Source organism: Telopea speciosissima, chromosome 2, assembly GCF_018873765.1.
Source record: "Telopea speciosissima isolate NSW1024214 ecotype Mountain lineage chromosome 2, Tspe_v1, whole genome shotgun sequence".
Classification (NCBI taxonomy): Eukaryota; Viridiplantae; Streptophyta; class Magnoliopsida; order Proteales; family Proteaceae; genus Telopea; species Telopea speciosissima.
In genome coordinates this window covers 80061701-80080912 of record NC_057917.1, presented here as the reverse complement: position 1 = coordinate 80080912, position 19212 = coordinate 80061701, and the positions used below count along the sequence as shown (strand labels likewise).

The 19212-nt window shown below is 36.7% G+C and overlaps 1 protein-coding gene across 2 annotated transcripts; it reads left to right on the top strand.

Moving 5' to 3' along the window:
- The first annotated feature begins 6680 nt into the window (after positions 1-6680).
- LOC122652386 (phosphoribosylformylglycinamidine cyclo-ligase, chloroplastic-like) lies at positions 6681-13848 on the top strand. 2 transcript variants are annotated; one of them, XM_043846108.1, is made up of 10 exons: positions 6681-6736; positions 7533-7914; positions 9120-9214; positions 9297-9398; positions 9512-9571; positions 10275-10447; positions 10593-10695; positions 10788-10946; positions 11187-11357; positions 13833-13848. In XM_043846108.1, exons 1-9 carry the CDS (start codon positions 6719-6721, stop codon positions 11349-11351), a joined length of 1257 nt encoding a protein of 418 aa, XP_043702043.1. In that variant the 5' UTR covers positions 6681-6718; the 3' UTR covers positions 11352-11357; positions 13833-13848. The 2 variants fall into 2 exon arrangements, with proteins under 2 accessions (XP_043702043.1, XP_043702042.1); XM_043846107.1 differs by lacking the exon at positions 13833-13848 and having other exon boundaries at positions 11187-11469.
- Positions 13849-19212: the final 5364 nt, after the last annotated feature.

Sequence of the window (19212 nt, the reverse complement as noted above, 5' to 3'; positions counted from 1 at the left end):
ACAAAAATGACCTTAGTTTAAAAAATATAAAAAACTTAATATAAAAAAAAAAAAACCTGAATTGGGAAGATGAGTTGCAGTATCCTTCAACCCCCATTTTCTTTCCTTGTTCGATAACTTCCAATCTTCCTTTTCTTCTCCTTCCCGGTGTTCTCTCGCTGCTTCTCCCATCTTCCTTTTCTTCTTCTTCTTCCCTGTGTTCTCTCGCTACTTATCCCATCTTCCTTTTCTTAGTAAAAGATTGCATAAAACAACTGGATCATTCAGTAGCTCACATGAAAGTATTTCATCAGATATGAGAGGAATCCTTACAAAAAGAAATAAATGGCGATGGAACACAGTTGGTAGCTTGAGAAGCTTGTAATAGAGTTAGTAATCCAATAGAGGAAGAGAAAAATGGATTCTCTACTGCATTCGCCCGTTCTTGGTTCTTTCTTCTCCACTCCCTCTGTACAGCCGAAAAAACAGATTAATATCACGTTTTTTTTTATTTATAGAAAATCACAAATTTGTGGAAACCCCATTGGTTTGACCTCAAACCCAACTGGAATCAATGATCAGATTAATATAAACCCAATTGTATTTTTTTAGAACGACTTGCTGCTTTTAGTTCTGCAATTTCCAACACAGACCAGCAAACAGAGGAAGGGAACATATGGTTGAGAATAAAGAGGATTTTTTGAAGAAAAAAAAAGGTTGTGAGATTTTGTGGATTCAGCAAACAAGAGAGAGATTGATAATATCTACCTTATTTAATTAAGGGGGTAACCGATTAATAAAATACTCAATTTAGTTTAATAAGATTTTGAATATGATTTTTGAATAATGATTGTGCAGATTAAAGATTATGGTAATAAAGGTTTACTGTAAATAAAACATGGAACAATTAAGGCATATCTCACTCCAATATTCTCTCACTCTCTCTCTGTCTTCCACGTTTCTTTCCTTATTTTGAGTATTTTTTCGCGAGAAATCCTTATCACTCCAATATTTAATGGGCTGCTACACATTCTTGTCATTCCCAACTGTTCAATACAATAGTGGGTCTGATACAGAGGAAAACGGAGAGTGTACTGACCGTGGTGGTATTCAGAGCAAGAGCAGAAGCACTCTCAGGTATGCGACCTCGTAACTCGATTCATCTTCTCTTTCGCTTCTCCTGTTTGCTTTTCTAAACCCTATATAAATTTCCATCTCCCCTTTCTGTATTTATATCTCTTCCGATCTTCTCTAAACCGATCTTCCGGCGGCACATCACACTTCCGGCGGCACATTACACTTCCGGCAGCACCCATTCCTGTAAGTGTTTGAGGGAAGCAATGGCAGGAGGAGTGGTGATGAAAAGGTTATTCGATGCTTCATGGAGTGGGAACGTGGTAAAACTGACTGCACTCATCGAGGAAGATCAATTTCTTCTGGATCGAGGTATGACCAATGAATACAATGAAACACCCCTCCATGTAGCAGCAATTATGGGTCACTTGGAATTTGCCTCGGAGCTTCTGAAACGTAAGCCAATACTTACATGTGAGATCGACTGCAAAGGCTCAACGCCTCTTCATGTGGCTTCAGCTGGATTCAACGTGGAGATGGTGAAGATCGATGTTGTTTGCAACTAACCCAAGTATTTATTTGTGCTTTCAAAGACGAGCGTGGGAGAACTCCTCTACAAATTGCAATTATATATTATGGGGAGATATGAGATTTTGAAAGAGTTTATTCGTGCAAAACATGAATTGATTTTTATGAGGGATAACGAGGGAGAAACTAATAGTAATGAGGTTACCGAGGAGCCGAGTACTATGACTGGTAATACATTGTTCTCAAGCCTTTGAACATTGGTCACCAATAGTATCACAAATATAAACAGGATTGGATTATTAAGAAGAAGAATTCCTTAATGCTGGTAGCGACCATCATATCAAGAATGGCCATACAAGCACTGTTGTTGAACCCACTGGGTGGTGGTGGTGTATGGGAAGAGGATAATTTGACAAGGATCCTCGATCAAAAGGGCCCTTAAGCATAATTCCATCTAGAATTGTGATTAATTGGGTCTTGTGGGATCAGTGGCTCATATATATCAATCACCAAGTCTTCAAGCATTTCTTTCAAAATGTACTCTTTACCATTATTATTGTTGATTGATTTATAGCTCACATAAATTTATTGTGTGCAGATTTTGGGATGAGGAGGAGGAGGGGAGAGAAGGAATCAAAGCGGATGGAGCTCACAACACTGTGATTTTTTTTTTCCTTGGTGGTATGTATGTTTGAAGAGATTACATTGCGTTTGGTTGCGTAAATTTTTGGATGCCAGCATTGAATCAGATGTAACATCCATAGATGAGAGTATCTGTGGATTTGAAATTCTGAATATTCTTGATTCTGAAACCTGAATCTACCAGAAGAATAACTGTTTGGTTACCTTAATTCTGAAACTTGAATCTGTTAGAATAACTGTTTGGTTACTTTAATTCTAAAACCTAAATCTACCCAAAATGTGATAAAATACAATATGAAATAAAATTAAGGAAAAAAGTTTTCTAGCCGGGAGTGTGGCTTATGCTAGCACTCCCATGAGTCTATCTCTCTCCTTCTCATATGAAAAGACATCTTTGCACCCTTGTTTTTAATAATAATAACAACAATAACTCGTGAATGTGGAAAGTCATTGGGGTGACACCCAATGATTTTTCACACGTATTTGTGCTTTCAAAATATACTCTTTACCATCATTTTTCTTGATTGATTTACAACTCACATAATTTTATTGTGTTGTAGGTTTTGGGATGAGGAGGAGCAGGACGAGGAGGAAGGAAGGAGAGAAGGAGAAATCATTAGCACTGTGATGGTTTTCTTATTTTATTTTATTTTATTTTAATTTAGTTTTTTATCTTGGTGTGTGTTTGTTGAGATTATAGGTCTTGATGTTTATCTTCTTCTTTTGATGGTCAAAAGTCATACTACTTGCCTTCGATCTCTTGAGGATTAAGATCTCCCAGCTACAATTAGATCCCACATATATATAAGATTTTCTAGCTATATTAATTCTGATTTATAGCTATTAAGTATTTGATAATTTATCACTTATTTTCATTGATGTGAGAATTTATGAAAATAATTCTGCTTTCTTAGTCACAGAATTATTTTATCTGGTGCTTTATAGCCTCTGTGATTAGATCCCATATCTTAACTTCTTCATTGTAGTCTATCTAATCTTTTGAACCCTTTCGCCATTGTGTATTGCAGACCCTGGAAGGTGGATCTGGCCTTCCATACCAGCACATTCCCTGCAAATCTATGACTAATCGAAACCAAGCAAATTTTAGATTAAAGAAACATCACCATAGCTTAGCCAATAGTGTTGGTAATGGATTCATGACAGCCATCGTAAATGAGAATTGGATGATCCACAGAAGGCGTACGTAGAATGATACACGCATATAACAAGATAGGGGTGTTGAAAAAACCCGGCCAACCTGAGCCGGCCCTAACCCACCCTAAGCTCGAACAATGCCGGGGCCAGGCCTATGTTTAATACAGGGCTAGGTTGGATTTAGTGTTTCCCTTGGGATTGAGGCATCGGCCTAGGTAGGGCCAGCCTGACCCTGTATTATATATAATATATGGGGTCACGTCATGTGGGCCAACCAATGAGAGTGCCCATGCTGGCACATTGGGCGGTGGAATTTCTATCATTCATGGGGGTAAGGCAATCATTTTGCCCCTCACTGTGTGTGGGCATGACCCCTGTGCGGTGGCTAATGAGAGTATGCATGGAGGCATCTGAAGATCCAAAGAGAATGATAATTCAATGTGAACAACAAAATTGGTGCTACTTGCCAACGTATTATAACAATGAAAGATTACATGTTGATCAGCTGCTCATCTTTTGAATTCTATTTGACATTTAGAGTTACAATGGGTGATTCTGGTGTTGTCACTAGAATTGGATGCTTCCTTATTGTAGCTTTCTGTACTCTACTGTAACGATGTCAAAATTAAAACCGAATGGAACCTTTTAAACCAAAACCATGAAACATTTTAATAAATGGTTTGATTTTGGTATCAAAATTGAGATCGTTTAATCGAAATCAAACAGTTTAACACCCTTACTGTTTAGAGAGAACCTTGAGGTTTTTTTAAGTATATAAATGTATGTACTTTGATTTATATTAATATATGCTTTAGTTTTAAAAGAGCAACATGGGATCGAAATCTTCTATAGCGCAGGCTGCCCATCGTGTTGTGCAGACACAAGGCAAAGTGAATTGACCACTTTACCCTTGCTTGAGCGCCTTGCCTGAGTGGAGTAAGGTGGTCATTATATACGGCCCTGTGTCTGCGCAGCACAGGCAGGACAGGGCAACACACCGTAGAAGATCTGTGCTGAGTAGCATGTATGTTTGATTATTTTTTACCAAAAAACAAAGTGGCGTCTAGTCTTGCCCAAAAAAACAGAAAGTGCTGCCTAGGGGTCCGAGCATATATATGGGCCCTACACGTACACGTTACTCCGCTTAATTATGTTACTCTACACGGTTAGGTTTATGATCACTTTTTCTTTTTAAGCAGTAAAGGGGATGCTTTGGAGCCCTAGGGGCTAGGGGTCACCTAGCCCTAGATATTATTGATACCAAACCCTATCGAATAAATTCGGTAAAGTAACCATATGAAATATAACTACCAAAAAAAAAAAAAAACGATATGAGATGTATATATCAAGTGGGTATTTGATACAATATGGATATGAACCATAATATATTTACCCAAAAAAACAGAACCATAATACTAAAAATATACTATACTAAATCGATATCGTATCATAATACCTGCTTTAATTTGTGTTGAATAATACCAAACTTATTCGATATAGTATCGATATAAGATACTTATATCAAATCGGTATTTGATAAAATATCGATATGGGGCTGTGCAGCATACCAAACCAAAACCATATACTGATTGACATCCTTTATCCTTAGCCCTAGGATGCGTTAGGACGCTGCCTTTACCTGATGGGCAGTCGCTTTTTGTCTTAAAGTTTGTTTAGTAAATAGTTTTTTAATCAATCAAATGGTTCTATATAGTTAACTAGGATTTGTTAAATATATATATGATATATCCTGTCATGAGTCATGAGAAATATGGAATCTTTTTGTCTTAAAAGAAAAGAGGCAAGAGATCTCTATACAAGCATATGGGTCAATGGATGAATACACCTGAAAATCTTTGCGACTTTGACCTTATTCAGGGACAGAGGCGTCATCTATGGTACCCTATGAGAAGAAGTAGGAAACGTTGGAAACACCATCAAATAGAAATCTTTTTGCCAAAAAGGAAAAACAACGGAAAAGTAAAACCAAAGCCTAATCGCACTTGACTCTCAGAAATCATAAGAATAAAACAAAAACAGGAGAGGAAGACCTACAGCGTCGCACCTCCTCTTCAGTGTCTCCCGGTGACACATCTCTCTTATTCCGGTGAGTTTTTATTATTATTTTTAATTCGACATATATATCTTCCTATCTAAACCTAACGGCATACCCTTTCTACAATTACAGCGGTTGGTCTTCCGGCGTCTTATTCCCTCTCTTAATCCGGTAGTTTTATTTTTCTTCTCATTTTATCTATTCTTCTCTAAAATAAACCTAACGGCTACATACCCTTTACACCGTTTCATCTTCCAGCGGCGCATCACACTTCCGGCAGCACCCATTCCTGTAAGTTTTTTTTTTTCTCGTTTTTAGTCTCTTCTCCTTTCGGTTCTTCTTCTCTTTTCTTATACTTTAGTGGTTCTTCTTCTTCTACAATGGTCCTTTTCCCCATCCTTCTTCTTCTCCTCCTCTTCGGTTTCTTTTTTTTTTTTTTTTTTTTTTTACTTCCTTCCTCTCTGGTCTCTCTCCCGTCTTCTGTTTCTTCTCTGTTCAAGTGTTCAGTACTGTGATAGTGTGATAGTGTGATGCCATTATTCTGATTTCTGAGTATGTGTTACAAACTTAGAATGTTACTGTGTGACTGTTTCAATGTTACTGTGTATCAGTGTTCAATGTAACTGAGTATGTGTTAGTGTGTTAGTATGTGTTTATGTTACTGTGGTTCTTACTCTAGTCACTTTCATTTCCATAAACCTACAAGCAGAGTTTATTTTATAATTTATTTGTACATAACTCCCAGGACATTACTTGTAGTCTAGCAAGTTTTTTTAACTAGGCAATGTATTGTTACATGGTATGTAGTGTTTCCATTCCAACTATACTTATTAAGATGTAATAAATAGTTTAATGTATTACTTAATACTTATGCAAGGAGTGTTGGCTTTTTCCAGATTTGTGCTTAATTTCTCTTTAAGATCATTTTAATAAATTTTATTAATTGTTAATTCCACAATCTAGCTTATCCATGGCGTCTGTTTCCCAACTTCCAAGTAGAATAATCTTCCTCTCTGTGGATATGCTGGACTTGAACCTTTGACTTTATATAACTTATCAATCATATTACGGCAAAATCCTTATACAGTCTTTGACGTTTAAATGCAAAACCAAAATTTCAGATTTGGTGGGTTGTGATTCTCCCATCATTTTTTAATTCCATTTTAATATTGAGAAATTGATATTCCTATCTCTTATTTTGGCTTCTGACATTTACATCAATTCTTGTTATTTCTGTGGGTTAGAACTTCAAGTATCCTACTTATCTCACTTTTCCATCTATCAATGATTTGTAACTACATTGTAAGTATTACGTGGTGATGCATGGTTTTCTTATGGTTATATCTTCAAAAAAATTGTCTGAAGTACCTGATCTGATTGATGAGATGGATACATTATGGATTTTTATGAACATGCAGTCCTTGTGTTGAAGGTGGATACTCTATCTATCCTACAGTTGGAATCACCAAATCACTCTACCGCATGGCACACTAGGTGGCCTGTAACCCTATACATATGAAGTACACTCAAATTGTGCATTTTCTCTTGTATTTTCACTGATCCATTTGTTTTCAGTTTTCAAACAAATTTTTTTTTTCCAGAATTGACTTTTGATGAATTTTCAAAGGTCCATTCTGCACTTTGGAAAACTATTCTTTAGCTGAATCTTAACATTAGGCCTTACCTGTCGATAAAATTTGTGCCCTTCCAATTTACAATGTGGTGGATATTAGGGCCACACAGTGAGGTTTCCTTTGGTGATCCATTCAAGAAGTACTCCAATGTGTATTTATTCTGCATCTATGACGTAGTATTAATTTTATGCATGAGTAGTCAATTTTTGTGTGGTTTGTCTGTATTCTCTATAATAAGTAAATTAGTGATAGTGCATCAAGATTGGTATATTAATATAACTACATAAATTCATAAGCTGCCCTTCTTATCAATAATCTACATTGTTGACTTTCCAAAAATTTCTAGAACCTTCTATCAAATTTTCAATTTCTTTCGAACAAACTTAACGGTCCAATGTTCCATGCAGTTCACTTCATTGGAAAAAGGCTTCTTTTGACTACTATACCCTTTTTACCTTTTCCAGGAAACTAGGCGGAGCTGTCTTGTGTGCTTTTCACTCATCACAATGAGTATGAGCTATGGACCAAATGCAGAGCTTGTACATTTTGTTGCGGTTTTAAATAGAGCTCCTGATCAGAAATTCTACTTCTCAAAGCCCTCAATCTACAAACCCAGTATTAGGCCCCTCTCTAAGCAACTTTGCCTACAGCACATGGCTACTGAAGAAGTAGGAACTGGAAACACTATGAAGAGGAGATCCTTAATCTCATATTCAAAAAATAGTGGTGTGGGAGGTCTAACGTATAAAGATGCGGGTGTTGATATTGATGCCGGGTCCGAGCTAGTTCGAAGAATTGCTAAGATGGCTCCGGGTATTGGAGGCTTTGGTGGTCTTTTCCCACTTGGTATTATTCCTCTTAAGCCTTTTTGTTATTTTTTTCCATTGTCACTTCTAAGGTAGTTGTTCTTCTTCTTTTCCTTTTGTTTTGCTTTGTTTTGTTTTGTTTTATTCATTTACAAATAAAGAGATATGTTTAATGGGGGAAACACCAAATGCAAACAGAAAAGTAGGCCTTAGTATGGCATACAAGGCCCCAGAGATACTATATGTGACTCATCTGATACCCGTATTCAGGTCAATAGAGAAAAAGGTTTTAAAGATTTAATTGGGCAATATTTGTTATTTAAGAAAAACATAAGGGTGAGTCTGTTGGTGATTCGTTAGATCAAACACAAAGAACCTATTGTAGGTATGGTTTCGATTGGATATAGAAAGAGTCAAGATGTATTGGTTCCTTGAATAAGAAAAGCTATAAAATTGAAGCAAATTCAAGACTCTGCATAGATTTACAGTGTGTGTCAAGTGTGTGTACTTGTTGATGGAGAATGCTGATCTCAGCTTTAGTCTATTAGGTAGTCTTATAATCATGTATTTGTGGTATTTATTATTTTATATTCTAATTGCATTAGGAGTAACATTTAAATTAGTTATGTTCAGAGTCTCTTTTAATTGTAGCGATTGGGTACAATTCTCTCTGGTTATTAGTGTTGTTTTATATAAATGGTTTTGGAAATTAAGGTGAATTCTTTTTATTAGTAGTGTCTCCCCCTTATAGGTGGTATAGTGTTTGTTTTGTTTGGAGCTTCATGTTAAAGAGGAAAATTCGACTTCTTCACTGAGATTGCTTATATTCTTATGAAAGGGATATGCCACTTGTTCAAGATAAAATGTAGTATTTATTTGAGAGAAAGAAATAAGTTTTCCTTCATGAGGAAGTGTGGTTGCCTAAGGTTCTTATTTTCCTGAGAGTAGATGGGACACCTTGAGTTAGCTCTTAAAACTCTAACAGATATAGACTACAGTTATTTGTTTGTATTCACCAAAAAAAATTACATTAATAATATCATTATGTAAAGTTCATACAGTTCAGTAGATCAATTTAGTGATGGTTTTGACTGCCCTTTATGTGTGTCATATGTAAAGAAAAAGCTGCTTCCAATTCATATCCTGAAGAAAGTTTTATTCTCATCAAAAGATTCCAGTTGTTAATGAGACTTATGCTTCTCTCAGCTTGCTAATTGTTTCAATTTTGTCACCATGTTTGAACAGGAGATTCATATCTTGTTGCTGGCACAGATGGTGTGGGAACCAAACTTAAACTTGCATTTGAGACTGGAATTCATGAAACTATTGGGATTGATCTGGTATAATCTGAAAGGGCTCTTTCATTAGGCATTATGATAGTACTGGCTTTATAATTTAATGTGTTTTCTCTCCACTATCCAGGTGGCTATGAGTGTCAATGACATCATTACTTCTGGGGCAATTCCATTATTCTTCCTTGATTATTTTGCCACAAGCCACCTTGATGTTGACCTTGCCGAAAAGGTAGTGTTGTTCTTACATGTTTCAATGTTTGTATGTCTTATAGTGAATTCCTTATATCTGTGCTGATTTAAGTCTGACAAAATATTGGTCTTTGATTTCTTCTTCTTCCCTAGGTTATTAAAGGCATTGTTGATGGATGTCAACAGTCCAACTGTACTCTTCTTGGGGGAGAGGTATTCTTTTTACTTGGCCAGAACTTGTCCTTTCTTTTCAGTTGTTGAACATAATGAAAGAAAAGGAAACAAGTAACTCCTATATTGTATAAAATAATATAGCATGTAACATGTTAATGATATAATTTGTATGAGTGGCACATATGCTAGTGGAAGGACCATATGGTGCTTCGCACTAGAGGTTTTTGCATGTCAGAAACATGACTTTATCAAATTATTGAAATTATCTAATATATGTAGTCTTTTGTATGGTCAGGAAGGATATGGTAGAAAATATGTAGATTTTTTGTTTCCCTGAGAATTGTATAAAACTTATAGACTGTCCATGGTTCAATTTTTGCTTTGAGTACCAAAAGAAGTAATCTACCCCCAATTTTTTTTGGATAAGAATGGAAAAATTGTAGATTATGCATGTTTCAATTTTTGTTTCAGCAACCAATGGAACCCCCCCCCCCCCCACCCAATGCCCAGTTGATTAGTGTTTTTGTTTTGTTGTCTACCGTCTCACCCTGTTCATTCCAGTTGGTTAATGTTTTTGTTTTGTTGTTTACCTTCTCCTTCCCTGTTCATGTGTGATGGATTTGGCTTTGTTGTTTCAGACCATACTTCGGTTGATGCTATGCTTCTAACATTAACTCCTTAGAAAAATAGACCGAGCTTTGCAATCTTCATTCCTCGAAGATAACTTATCCTTGCTTTGCAGACAGCTGAAATGCCAGATTTCTACGCTGATGGAGAATATGATCTCAGTGGTTTTGCTGTCGGTATTGTAAAGAAGGATTCAGTGATCAATGGGAAAAACATTGTGGAGGGAGATGTTCTTATTGGACTTCCATCTAGTGGGGTCCATTCTAATGGGTTTTCTCTTGTCAGAAGGTCCGATGGTGTTGAGAAAATATTTACCTTTTGATTATCTCCATTTCATTATCATATCTTAGGAAAGTTTATTTTGTTTTTATTATTCAGTAATTATTATTTTAAAAATTGAAAATCCTTAGAAAGATTTTTTTTTTATTTACAGGGTTCTTGCCCATAGTGGCCTTTCTTTGAAGGACCAACTTCCTGGTGAATCCATCACTTTGGGTGAAGCTCTGATGGCACCAACTGTTATCTATGTTAAGCAGGTCATTCCTTGCCTACATTTCACATTTTTTTTTCTTCTTTCTTGGGTATCATAAATGGATATCACTTACGTTTTGTTTATTGTTGTAAAAAGGTGCTTGACATCATCAGCAAGGGTAGTGTGAAGGGAATAGCCCACATCACAGGTGGTGGCTTTACAGATAACATACCTCGAGTTTTTCCAAAAGGTCTTGCAGCAGCCATTTACAAAGATTCTTGGGACGTCTCTCCGGTGTTCAGATGGATCCAAGAGGTAAAAATTAAGAAATAGAGACCTTTTGATTTCAATCATTAGTTCACCTCACCTTTGATAATTTGAAAAAAAAAAGGAGGTCCTTCTCCCCCCCCCCCCCCCTCTTCCCTGAAAATAAAAGAGAAGGAAAGAGCAAAAACATGGATGGCTGCTTATGACAGATTAAAATATACTGGAGATGCCATTTTGTTGATCTAGACTACATATATTCTGCGTATTTTATTATTTCTTCCTGTGCAGGCTGGAGGAATAGAAGATGCGGAGATGAGGCGAACCTTCAATATGGGTATTGGGATGGTTCTAGTTGTTAGTCCAGAGACTTCAGTGAGAATTCTTGCAGAGAGAAGGAATTCTGCATACCGTATTGGTGAAGTCGTAAGTGGTGAAGGTGTAATTTATCATTAAGATCTCGAAAGATGTTTGTAAACATTTTTCTTTTTGATCTTTCTGTAATTTATTTGATAGCAAATTTTCTCGTGCAATAAATATATAATTTTGATAATGTTGTCTGCTTTGGCATCAATTGTTTTCTCTTGTGACGCAAACTTTCTCTTATTAAATATTAAATATTAGCTTCACTTCCAACAGGATGGGTGGCCTAATTGGCTTTTGGGTTGGTTCGGGGTTCCTACATAAGGCTTTCATGCGTTTGGGTTCAGTTACAACTGTACGTAATTTTCATTATGGCTTGGATTATTTATAGTCTTTAGTTCACTTCTTTTTATTTATTTTCTTTCTTATCTGTGGGGTTTTTTTTTGTTCCCTGCTCTATTCATCCTGTTTACATCTTCCTACCCAGCTGTCTATAGTTGAGGTTTGGTTAACTGGATTAGGTTCAGCCTTGTTGAGTTTGCTCTCCCAGTGCCTAGTACCAAACTTGCATCATAGTTGTCATGGTGTTAAGGTGAGCCAAGGCACTGGCTATGATCATTAGAGCCTAAGCACCTAGGCTATTGCCTCAAGGAGGCCTTCTTGGTTAAGGTATGCATAAAATGGGGTTTAGTTTAGGACGTTTCAGTTTAAGTTAGTTTTAATTTCTACTAATATCCCAGCCAATTTAGTTTTAATTTCTACTAATATCCCAGCCAATTTAGGATAATGTATTATTGTTTAGGTTATATTTCATATTGTTTATATTTTTATTTATTTGGCTAATTTTTATTTTTCCACACATTTGGTATGTTTTTTGGTCCCTGTTTCTCATAAATACAATTCAAAATTTTCAAACAATTGAGGAGTTATGGTTTATGGCAATAAACCATTTAATCTTGTTCGTGCACTTAGCTTTTAATGAGCATGTCTTCTAAGGGCTCAAAACTAAGGGTAAGTAGGTAATTTTGATCCTTTTATAAAAATCTTTCCTTCAACAATCCTCGAACCCTCACTTCTTTGTGCGATCTGAAACCATGTTTCTTCCTGAGAAGCAAAAGGAGAGGTATTGTTTTCTCTCTCTCTCAACCGAGTTGAAGCCTAACCGGATTTCTCGTAATTCTTTGAATGAATCATGTTGTATTGATCTCTAATAAGGAGTTTATCTTCTTTTGTGTTCCTCTGAATTTCTGAGTTTATTTCTTCAGTTTCATGGTCTTCAATCTGATCTGTTGCATTTGAGAGGAGATCTCGTCGTATAGATCCTGAACATGCTCAACTCCACAGAGGCCTGCTCCACTTGAGCAGAATACATTTCTGAAAACTCCAAAACCAGGAACTGCATTGAAGCCCTGCACACCTTCTAGCAGTTTATCGAATTTCTACAGGACTTCGATAAGAAGAATGCGACAGAGCCTGATTCATTTCCCCACAAAAGAAGCTTCTCAACTCCATCTAACAAGTTGAGAAGACTGTTTAAGAAGTTCAGAGAACTTGAAAGGTCCCGCAGCACAAAAAAGTGGAAAGGGAAAAGAAGGTGTGGGCATTAATGTCAATTAGATGAATGGAGAGAGCATGGGTTGGGGAGGTGAGAGAAGAGCTATGATCATGCTCTGATGATATACGTTAAAATATGATGTTGAGCGGGTAGATAGACTCTATTTTGTCTTCGATTTTGCTTTAGGCTTATACTGTCTTCTGCTGAGGGTCTGCTGTAGGATTTGTATGCAGGTTTTGCTTCTTCAAGTCATTAGCTGAGGGTCTTGACTTGGGCTGTAACATTGTAAATAGGGGGCATTTCGTCTTCATTACTTGATTAATTCTTTAGATCATGTATGATTTCTGATGTCGACTTTTCCTTCACAGAAAGACTGTAGGGATTCAGAAGAAGGTACAATTACATTGGTAGTACTTGTCATTATGTGATTCATGGAATCAGAATCTTAATTCAAGTCTCTTATTTCCTCCCCCCCCCCCCCCCCTTTTTTTTTTTCTTCTGTTCTTTCCCCACCCTTTCCTCTTCTTTTTTTGGTGCAAAATGTTATTCTAGTCTTAAGATGATGGCCTCAGGCTTTTGCTCTGCTGAGCATGAACACTAATGGAACTGACTTTTCTTCTCTAATTTACTCTCTCTTAAACAGATTGATTGTTGGCCTGACTTAAGGTCATTAGTAGAAATGAGGTTTGGGTAGAAATTACTATTGATTGTTGGCCTGACTTAAGGTCATTAGTAGAAATGAGGTTTGGGTAGAAATTACTCATGGATAGTGTTCTTAAATCTTATGGGCTATTTAGTGAACTGTTTAGTTAGCAGCTGAACATATTTGTTTTGCAGCAAATGATGTTTAATGATGCTTAATCTAAATAATTATGTTAACCCAATCATGAGAGTGTAATAGGCTTCCTTTAGCAATTTTCCCATAATTTTTCTGCCGATTTTTTTTTCGAGTTATTAAATGGCTACAAGTAAAGATTCCTTTAGCAATTTTCCCTTAATAGTATATGTAGTTTGCAGTTACTAAGGCTCCGTTTGGTTGCAAGAGGAATTAAAGGGAAGAGAAGGGAAATTTTCATACTTAAAAAAGGAATTTTTATAATCAGTACCCCATGTGACACTATGTGACAATATAAATAATTCCAAATCATTCCATATTTGGTTATTAAATTCCACTTAACTTTGCATCCATTTCCCTTTGGTTTAAAATGTAAAATAAATATTACATGTAAAATGTATATTTACTATATATGGTAAGAAATTGAAATAGTTTATACAATCATATGGGGTAATGATTACAAAAGTTTTTTTTTTAGGTTTGAAAATTTTCCCTTCCTTTTCCTTTAATTCCCCTTGCAATCAAACGGAGCCTAAGGGAAAAAATAGGCATGGAAACTTGAATACTAGGTGGGCTATGATTGAAGTAGTCCCCAAATACGACGTGGAGAATCCGAGGGGTGGCATCTACTTTAACGCTTTTCATTGGCCATGTGGACTCTCCATAGGGTTCTAAGCAAGATGCATGTTTGAAATGGAGGGTGTTTTAGTAACTGCAAACTACATATACTATGGTTAATACCACGTGAAAAATTGAGAGGTTCTTTATCATTATAGATCAAAAGGTTAATTCACCGATGCTTAGGCTCTATTTATCTTTATCAAGGCTTGGTTGAAAACTTGAGATTGGATTTTAAGAGTGGGGACAAAGTTTTTCTCCACCCATAGAGGACGGTTCACCCACCATCTTAGGGTTTATAAACCCCTCCTAGGCTTTTTGTATGTTTCAAAATACCCTCCTGATACTCATTTCTGCCTCTCATGCCCCTCAGTGAATGGAAATTTAAAGATTTGGTCAAATGTCAAATTTCAAACTTAGATTCAATACATCTACACATACATTGGTATATATCTTTTCTATGGTTTAAGCATTGACATGGATTGTCAATGCTCTATTTATCTAATTGACCAACTCTGTTTGGTTAGAGCTTAACATGTGAACAAAGAGCATTTGGGTCAACCTATCAACAAAATTTCAGCCCCATGTAATTTACTAGGGGTGCAAGTTTGACCCTGTCACACATATTTTATTATATATGAAGATAATAAGTGATAATATATTTTATTATAGTGTGTTATTTTGTGTAAAATTGATAATTTTCTCCTCGACCCAGTCCAACTTAATCCAGTCCATGCATCTCTCCCTCCCCTCACTCCATGATCAGGGCCAATCAGGGTCAGCCAGGCCCGACCCTGAGGGCGGGTCAAGGTTGGACTTTTTAGGCCCTGAGTCAGGGTCGGGTCGGGCTTGGGCCCAACTAAGAGGACTTAGGGTTGGGCTGGGGTTTTAAAAAACCCGGTCCAACCTGACTTTGTTGCAACCCTATAATTTACCATGTCCCCTGTGGATTAAATTCCTTTGTAGTGTGGGCATCTTGCGGTGCACTGCAATGCGGGCCTGACAACTCGACATGTGGAAGAAGCTTCATCCAACAGTGCAAGCTTGATGCAAGGCAGTTTCTTTCTTTGTTCTCAAGCTCGACACCATTAGATATCGAAACTTCCACGTGTCGAGTTCTCAGGCCTGCACTGCAGTGCACCACAAGATAAGGGCATTGCAGAGGATTTTTTTCCCGTCCCTTTTTGCCACATCACAACCACTAATCTTTGGTTTGGTTTCCTTGGAACTGCATTCTTTGTTGTAAACTTTCCAGAATTCCTATTTCATAAGGTGTAAAAATCAAATCAAATAATTTCATTTCTAAATTAGAAATCATACCAAATCAGCCTGATAAGGTATTTATTAGTATCGCCAAATCGATTTATTGACATGGTAGGAAGAATCGTTGATACTGCGAATTCTGGCCGTTCGAATCGGGATCGACAGGACCGATTCTGATTTCGCTTCCTTCTTTTAGGCTGCGTTTGGTAACACTTACCCGAAACGATTTCATTGATTTCTTGCTCTTCGGGAACAGATTGTGAGTATAATACCGTTTGGCACGTCGGTCCGTTCTCTCTCACACACCTTTCTCTCTCTCACACGACTTCTATCGTCTCTCTCTGTCTTTATAACGCTGCCTCTCTCTCTTTCTCTCTTTGCGTCTCTTCTTCATCTCCCACTCCATTCGCTTTTCTGCAAATCCATTATTGGTATTGGTTTTCATTCCCAAGCCCTAGAACCATACAGATTAAATCTCTAATCGAGCATAACCTTACCCTTCAACTGTTTACTTATTTTTTTCTTCTTTTCCTTTCAGAGTCCATCGCAACTCTGCCTTCCTCAACATCTGCAACTCAAATAGCAACATGTGTTCTCCAGAATCACAATTTTTTATTTCGTTTTCTATACCTTTCCCTGAATTTCCCTTCCTATTTCTGGTTGTGTAGGTTTTGTTAATTATGTTTGACTTTCAATTGTTTGCCTATGAGATACAGAAAGATCAGAATTTCTTTTATAAACTAAGATTCTTGTATACTGATTATTGCTTGTAAACTTAATGTTGAGATTGCTTGTATAATCAAATATTTGTTTGGCCAATTGGTTTTTTGCGTGTATACTGCTTGTATGGCTTGTATACCAAGAACTGTGTTTGGCCTATGGGTTTTGAGATCATTGCTTGTATACTGAGATGTTATTTGGCCTATGGGTTTTTAGAGTATCGTCCTAGACTTAGGATTCAGTAAATCCAGAGAGTGTTAACAAATGCAGCCATACAAGCATTTTTTTTTTTTTTGTTTACAAGCCAACTGTTATGATTATAACTCCATTATGTACTATTATAGTATTATCTGAATTCAAGAAAGGCCTTGATACAAATGTTGTTGAAGTGTACGTCTAATGAGAAGATTTGAGTCACCTCTAAGTATGCCTTCCCTTGCAATACTCTTTTGAGTGGAATACCGTTAGGAATATTGGAGTATGCATTTTGTTTCACATAGGAGATGTATAGTTCTTTTGTCTATATTTTTGGGAAAAAAATTTATGTCAAATTGAGATTGGAGAATGATCCACCCAAACCAACTTCAAATATGTTGGTTTCTGACCTCAGCAGAGTTGGAAGAATTCATGAGGCATATTATGTGCTCTCTGTGCTTCCGAACAAGTGCTTTTTCCCTTCTTTTTGCAGTTACAATTCGATTATTTGGGCTTTATGCAAGTCTGGTCAAATGAATCATGTTTTGGCATTGTTATGTTATCTGAAGAAGAAGAGACTTATAAATGATGTATCCTCATATACAGCTTTGGTTCATAGGTTTAGTAGATAAAAGCTGTGGGAAAAAATTTTCATCTTTTAGAAGAGATGCAAAATGAGTAGAATTAGCAAAAATATATAAGTGAAAATGATATTTTAGTATGGTGGCATTTTCATAATTCTGCTCACAATTATTGGTTTAATGGTGTTATATTAGAGGTAATGGTATCTTTATAAATATATAAGTGAAAATGATATTTTAGTAAATCTAATGAATGTTGGAAGTGATTCTATAAGGTGCCTACCAAACGTCATTCCTTTTTTTTTTTTGGCGGAAACTTTTTTTGTCTTAGTTATCAAATGCTAATCTACTCCCTATAAGTACTCTCTATGAGCAAAAATAGAAAAAAAAAAAGAGGTTAAAGTACACGTACCCCTCTATAATGCACCCAATATTCCTCGTACCCCCCTAAGCTTCTGATAAGTCCACGTACCACCCCTGCTTTACCCCCCTAATGCCATTTAAGTCCACACTAGGTATTAAATGCTAAAAGATGACCAAACTACCATTTCTTTTATCTTTTCTAAAATTTGAAAAGACTTAATTGCCCTGACTTATTTGCTAAAATTTGAAAAGACCAAAATGCCTTCATCTTCCCCAAATCATCATCTTCGTTTACATACCCACCACCACCACCGCTTTAGAACGGATATGCAGGTACCACCACCTCTCTCTCTGTTATTTTTAGTTTGGAAAAGACTATTTTACCTTTGTGCTAAAACATTAGATATAAAATTACAATGCTACCCTTTTCATCATCTTCAACTTAAAACACCCATATCTATCTTTCTCCTCCACCGCCACCACCACCACCACCACCACTAGCACTAGCACTACTGCCGCCGCCTCCTCCACTGCCTTTGTTCTGAGTGTTTATAGTGTTGTTCAAACGGCAGAGCTGCAAGCATAGTGGAATCATTCTTACAGTAACAAATGATGTATCTATACCACCGAATAGGAATTCTGGTAATCGAATCGATTACAATCCTAATCTGCAAATCTAATCCATCGCCCACCTTGCCCTATTTGCACCACTAGACATATGAATGCAATAATGAACGGGTTACATTTCAAGAATGGGGATGAAGCTCGGTTGGACCATTTGATGATTTGAACAAAAATCACCCACAAGGCCGCAATGTCTGTGAATGTTGAGTTTCCATTGGACTTGGGAATTGTGAGGAAGAGAGAGAGATGGGTATTTGATTTCTACCAGTCCCACCGTGTTGATCGCCCCTCTTTTTGGTTGTTTTTCAATTCCTAAAATTCTTCTTTCTTTGTTTCTGTTTTTTTTGGGTAATTTACACATATCACCCCTGAGGTTTGACGAAAGGATATTTGTATCCCCAAGTATTGGAAAATTCTGTGTATCCCCCTGAGGTTTGCAAATGGTAACAAATAAGCCCATTCCGTCAGTTTATGACTAACACCGTTAAAAATACGATGTGAATTATCAAAATTGCCCTTGTAAGAAACAAAAAAAAAAACCTGCAACTCATCTTCCCCAAATCGATTGGGGAAGATGAGTTGCAAGTATCCAAATACTCACAATTAGATAATAAAGCGATGTCAAATCCATCTTCCCCAAATCTTTTAGGGTTTGAAAAAGGAGAAGATGAGTTGGGCTTTCTTCTTGGATAGCTATAAAGCTAATCTGTTTTACACCCCATTTTCTTCCAGAAACTCAAGGGTTGGAAAGGCTAGAGTCTGTAGACCCACATACGGATCCAGGGATGATCCTCAAAGAATGGCTGGACACAGCCACACAAGACATCAAGGAGTCAGTTCTCAAGTTGAATATCAAGAAGATTATCCACATGGAGATTAATCCATTCAATAAGGGTAAACAGAATCCTGGAAGGTACAGAGAATGGAGAAATAGATACAGTTCATGATCTCACCAGACATGGAGTCGATGTAAACTCAACAGATAAAGATGGCCAAACATCTCTTCATGTTGCTGTCGGTGGGGGGCATCCAGAAATGGCTAAGATTCTGGTACAGAAAGGGGAAAATGTGAACAAACCAAATGCTATGGAGTGGATAGCAAATGCCCTAGCAGAACAAGAGCAGAAAAGCATCAATGACCTCTTACAGTGCTACTACAACTGTACCCAAAATCTAGATGTCCATAAAATAGATTTCATA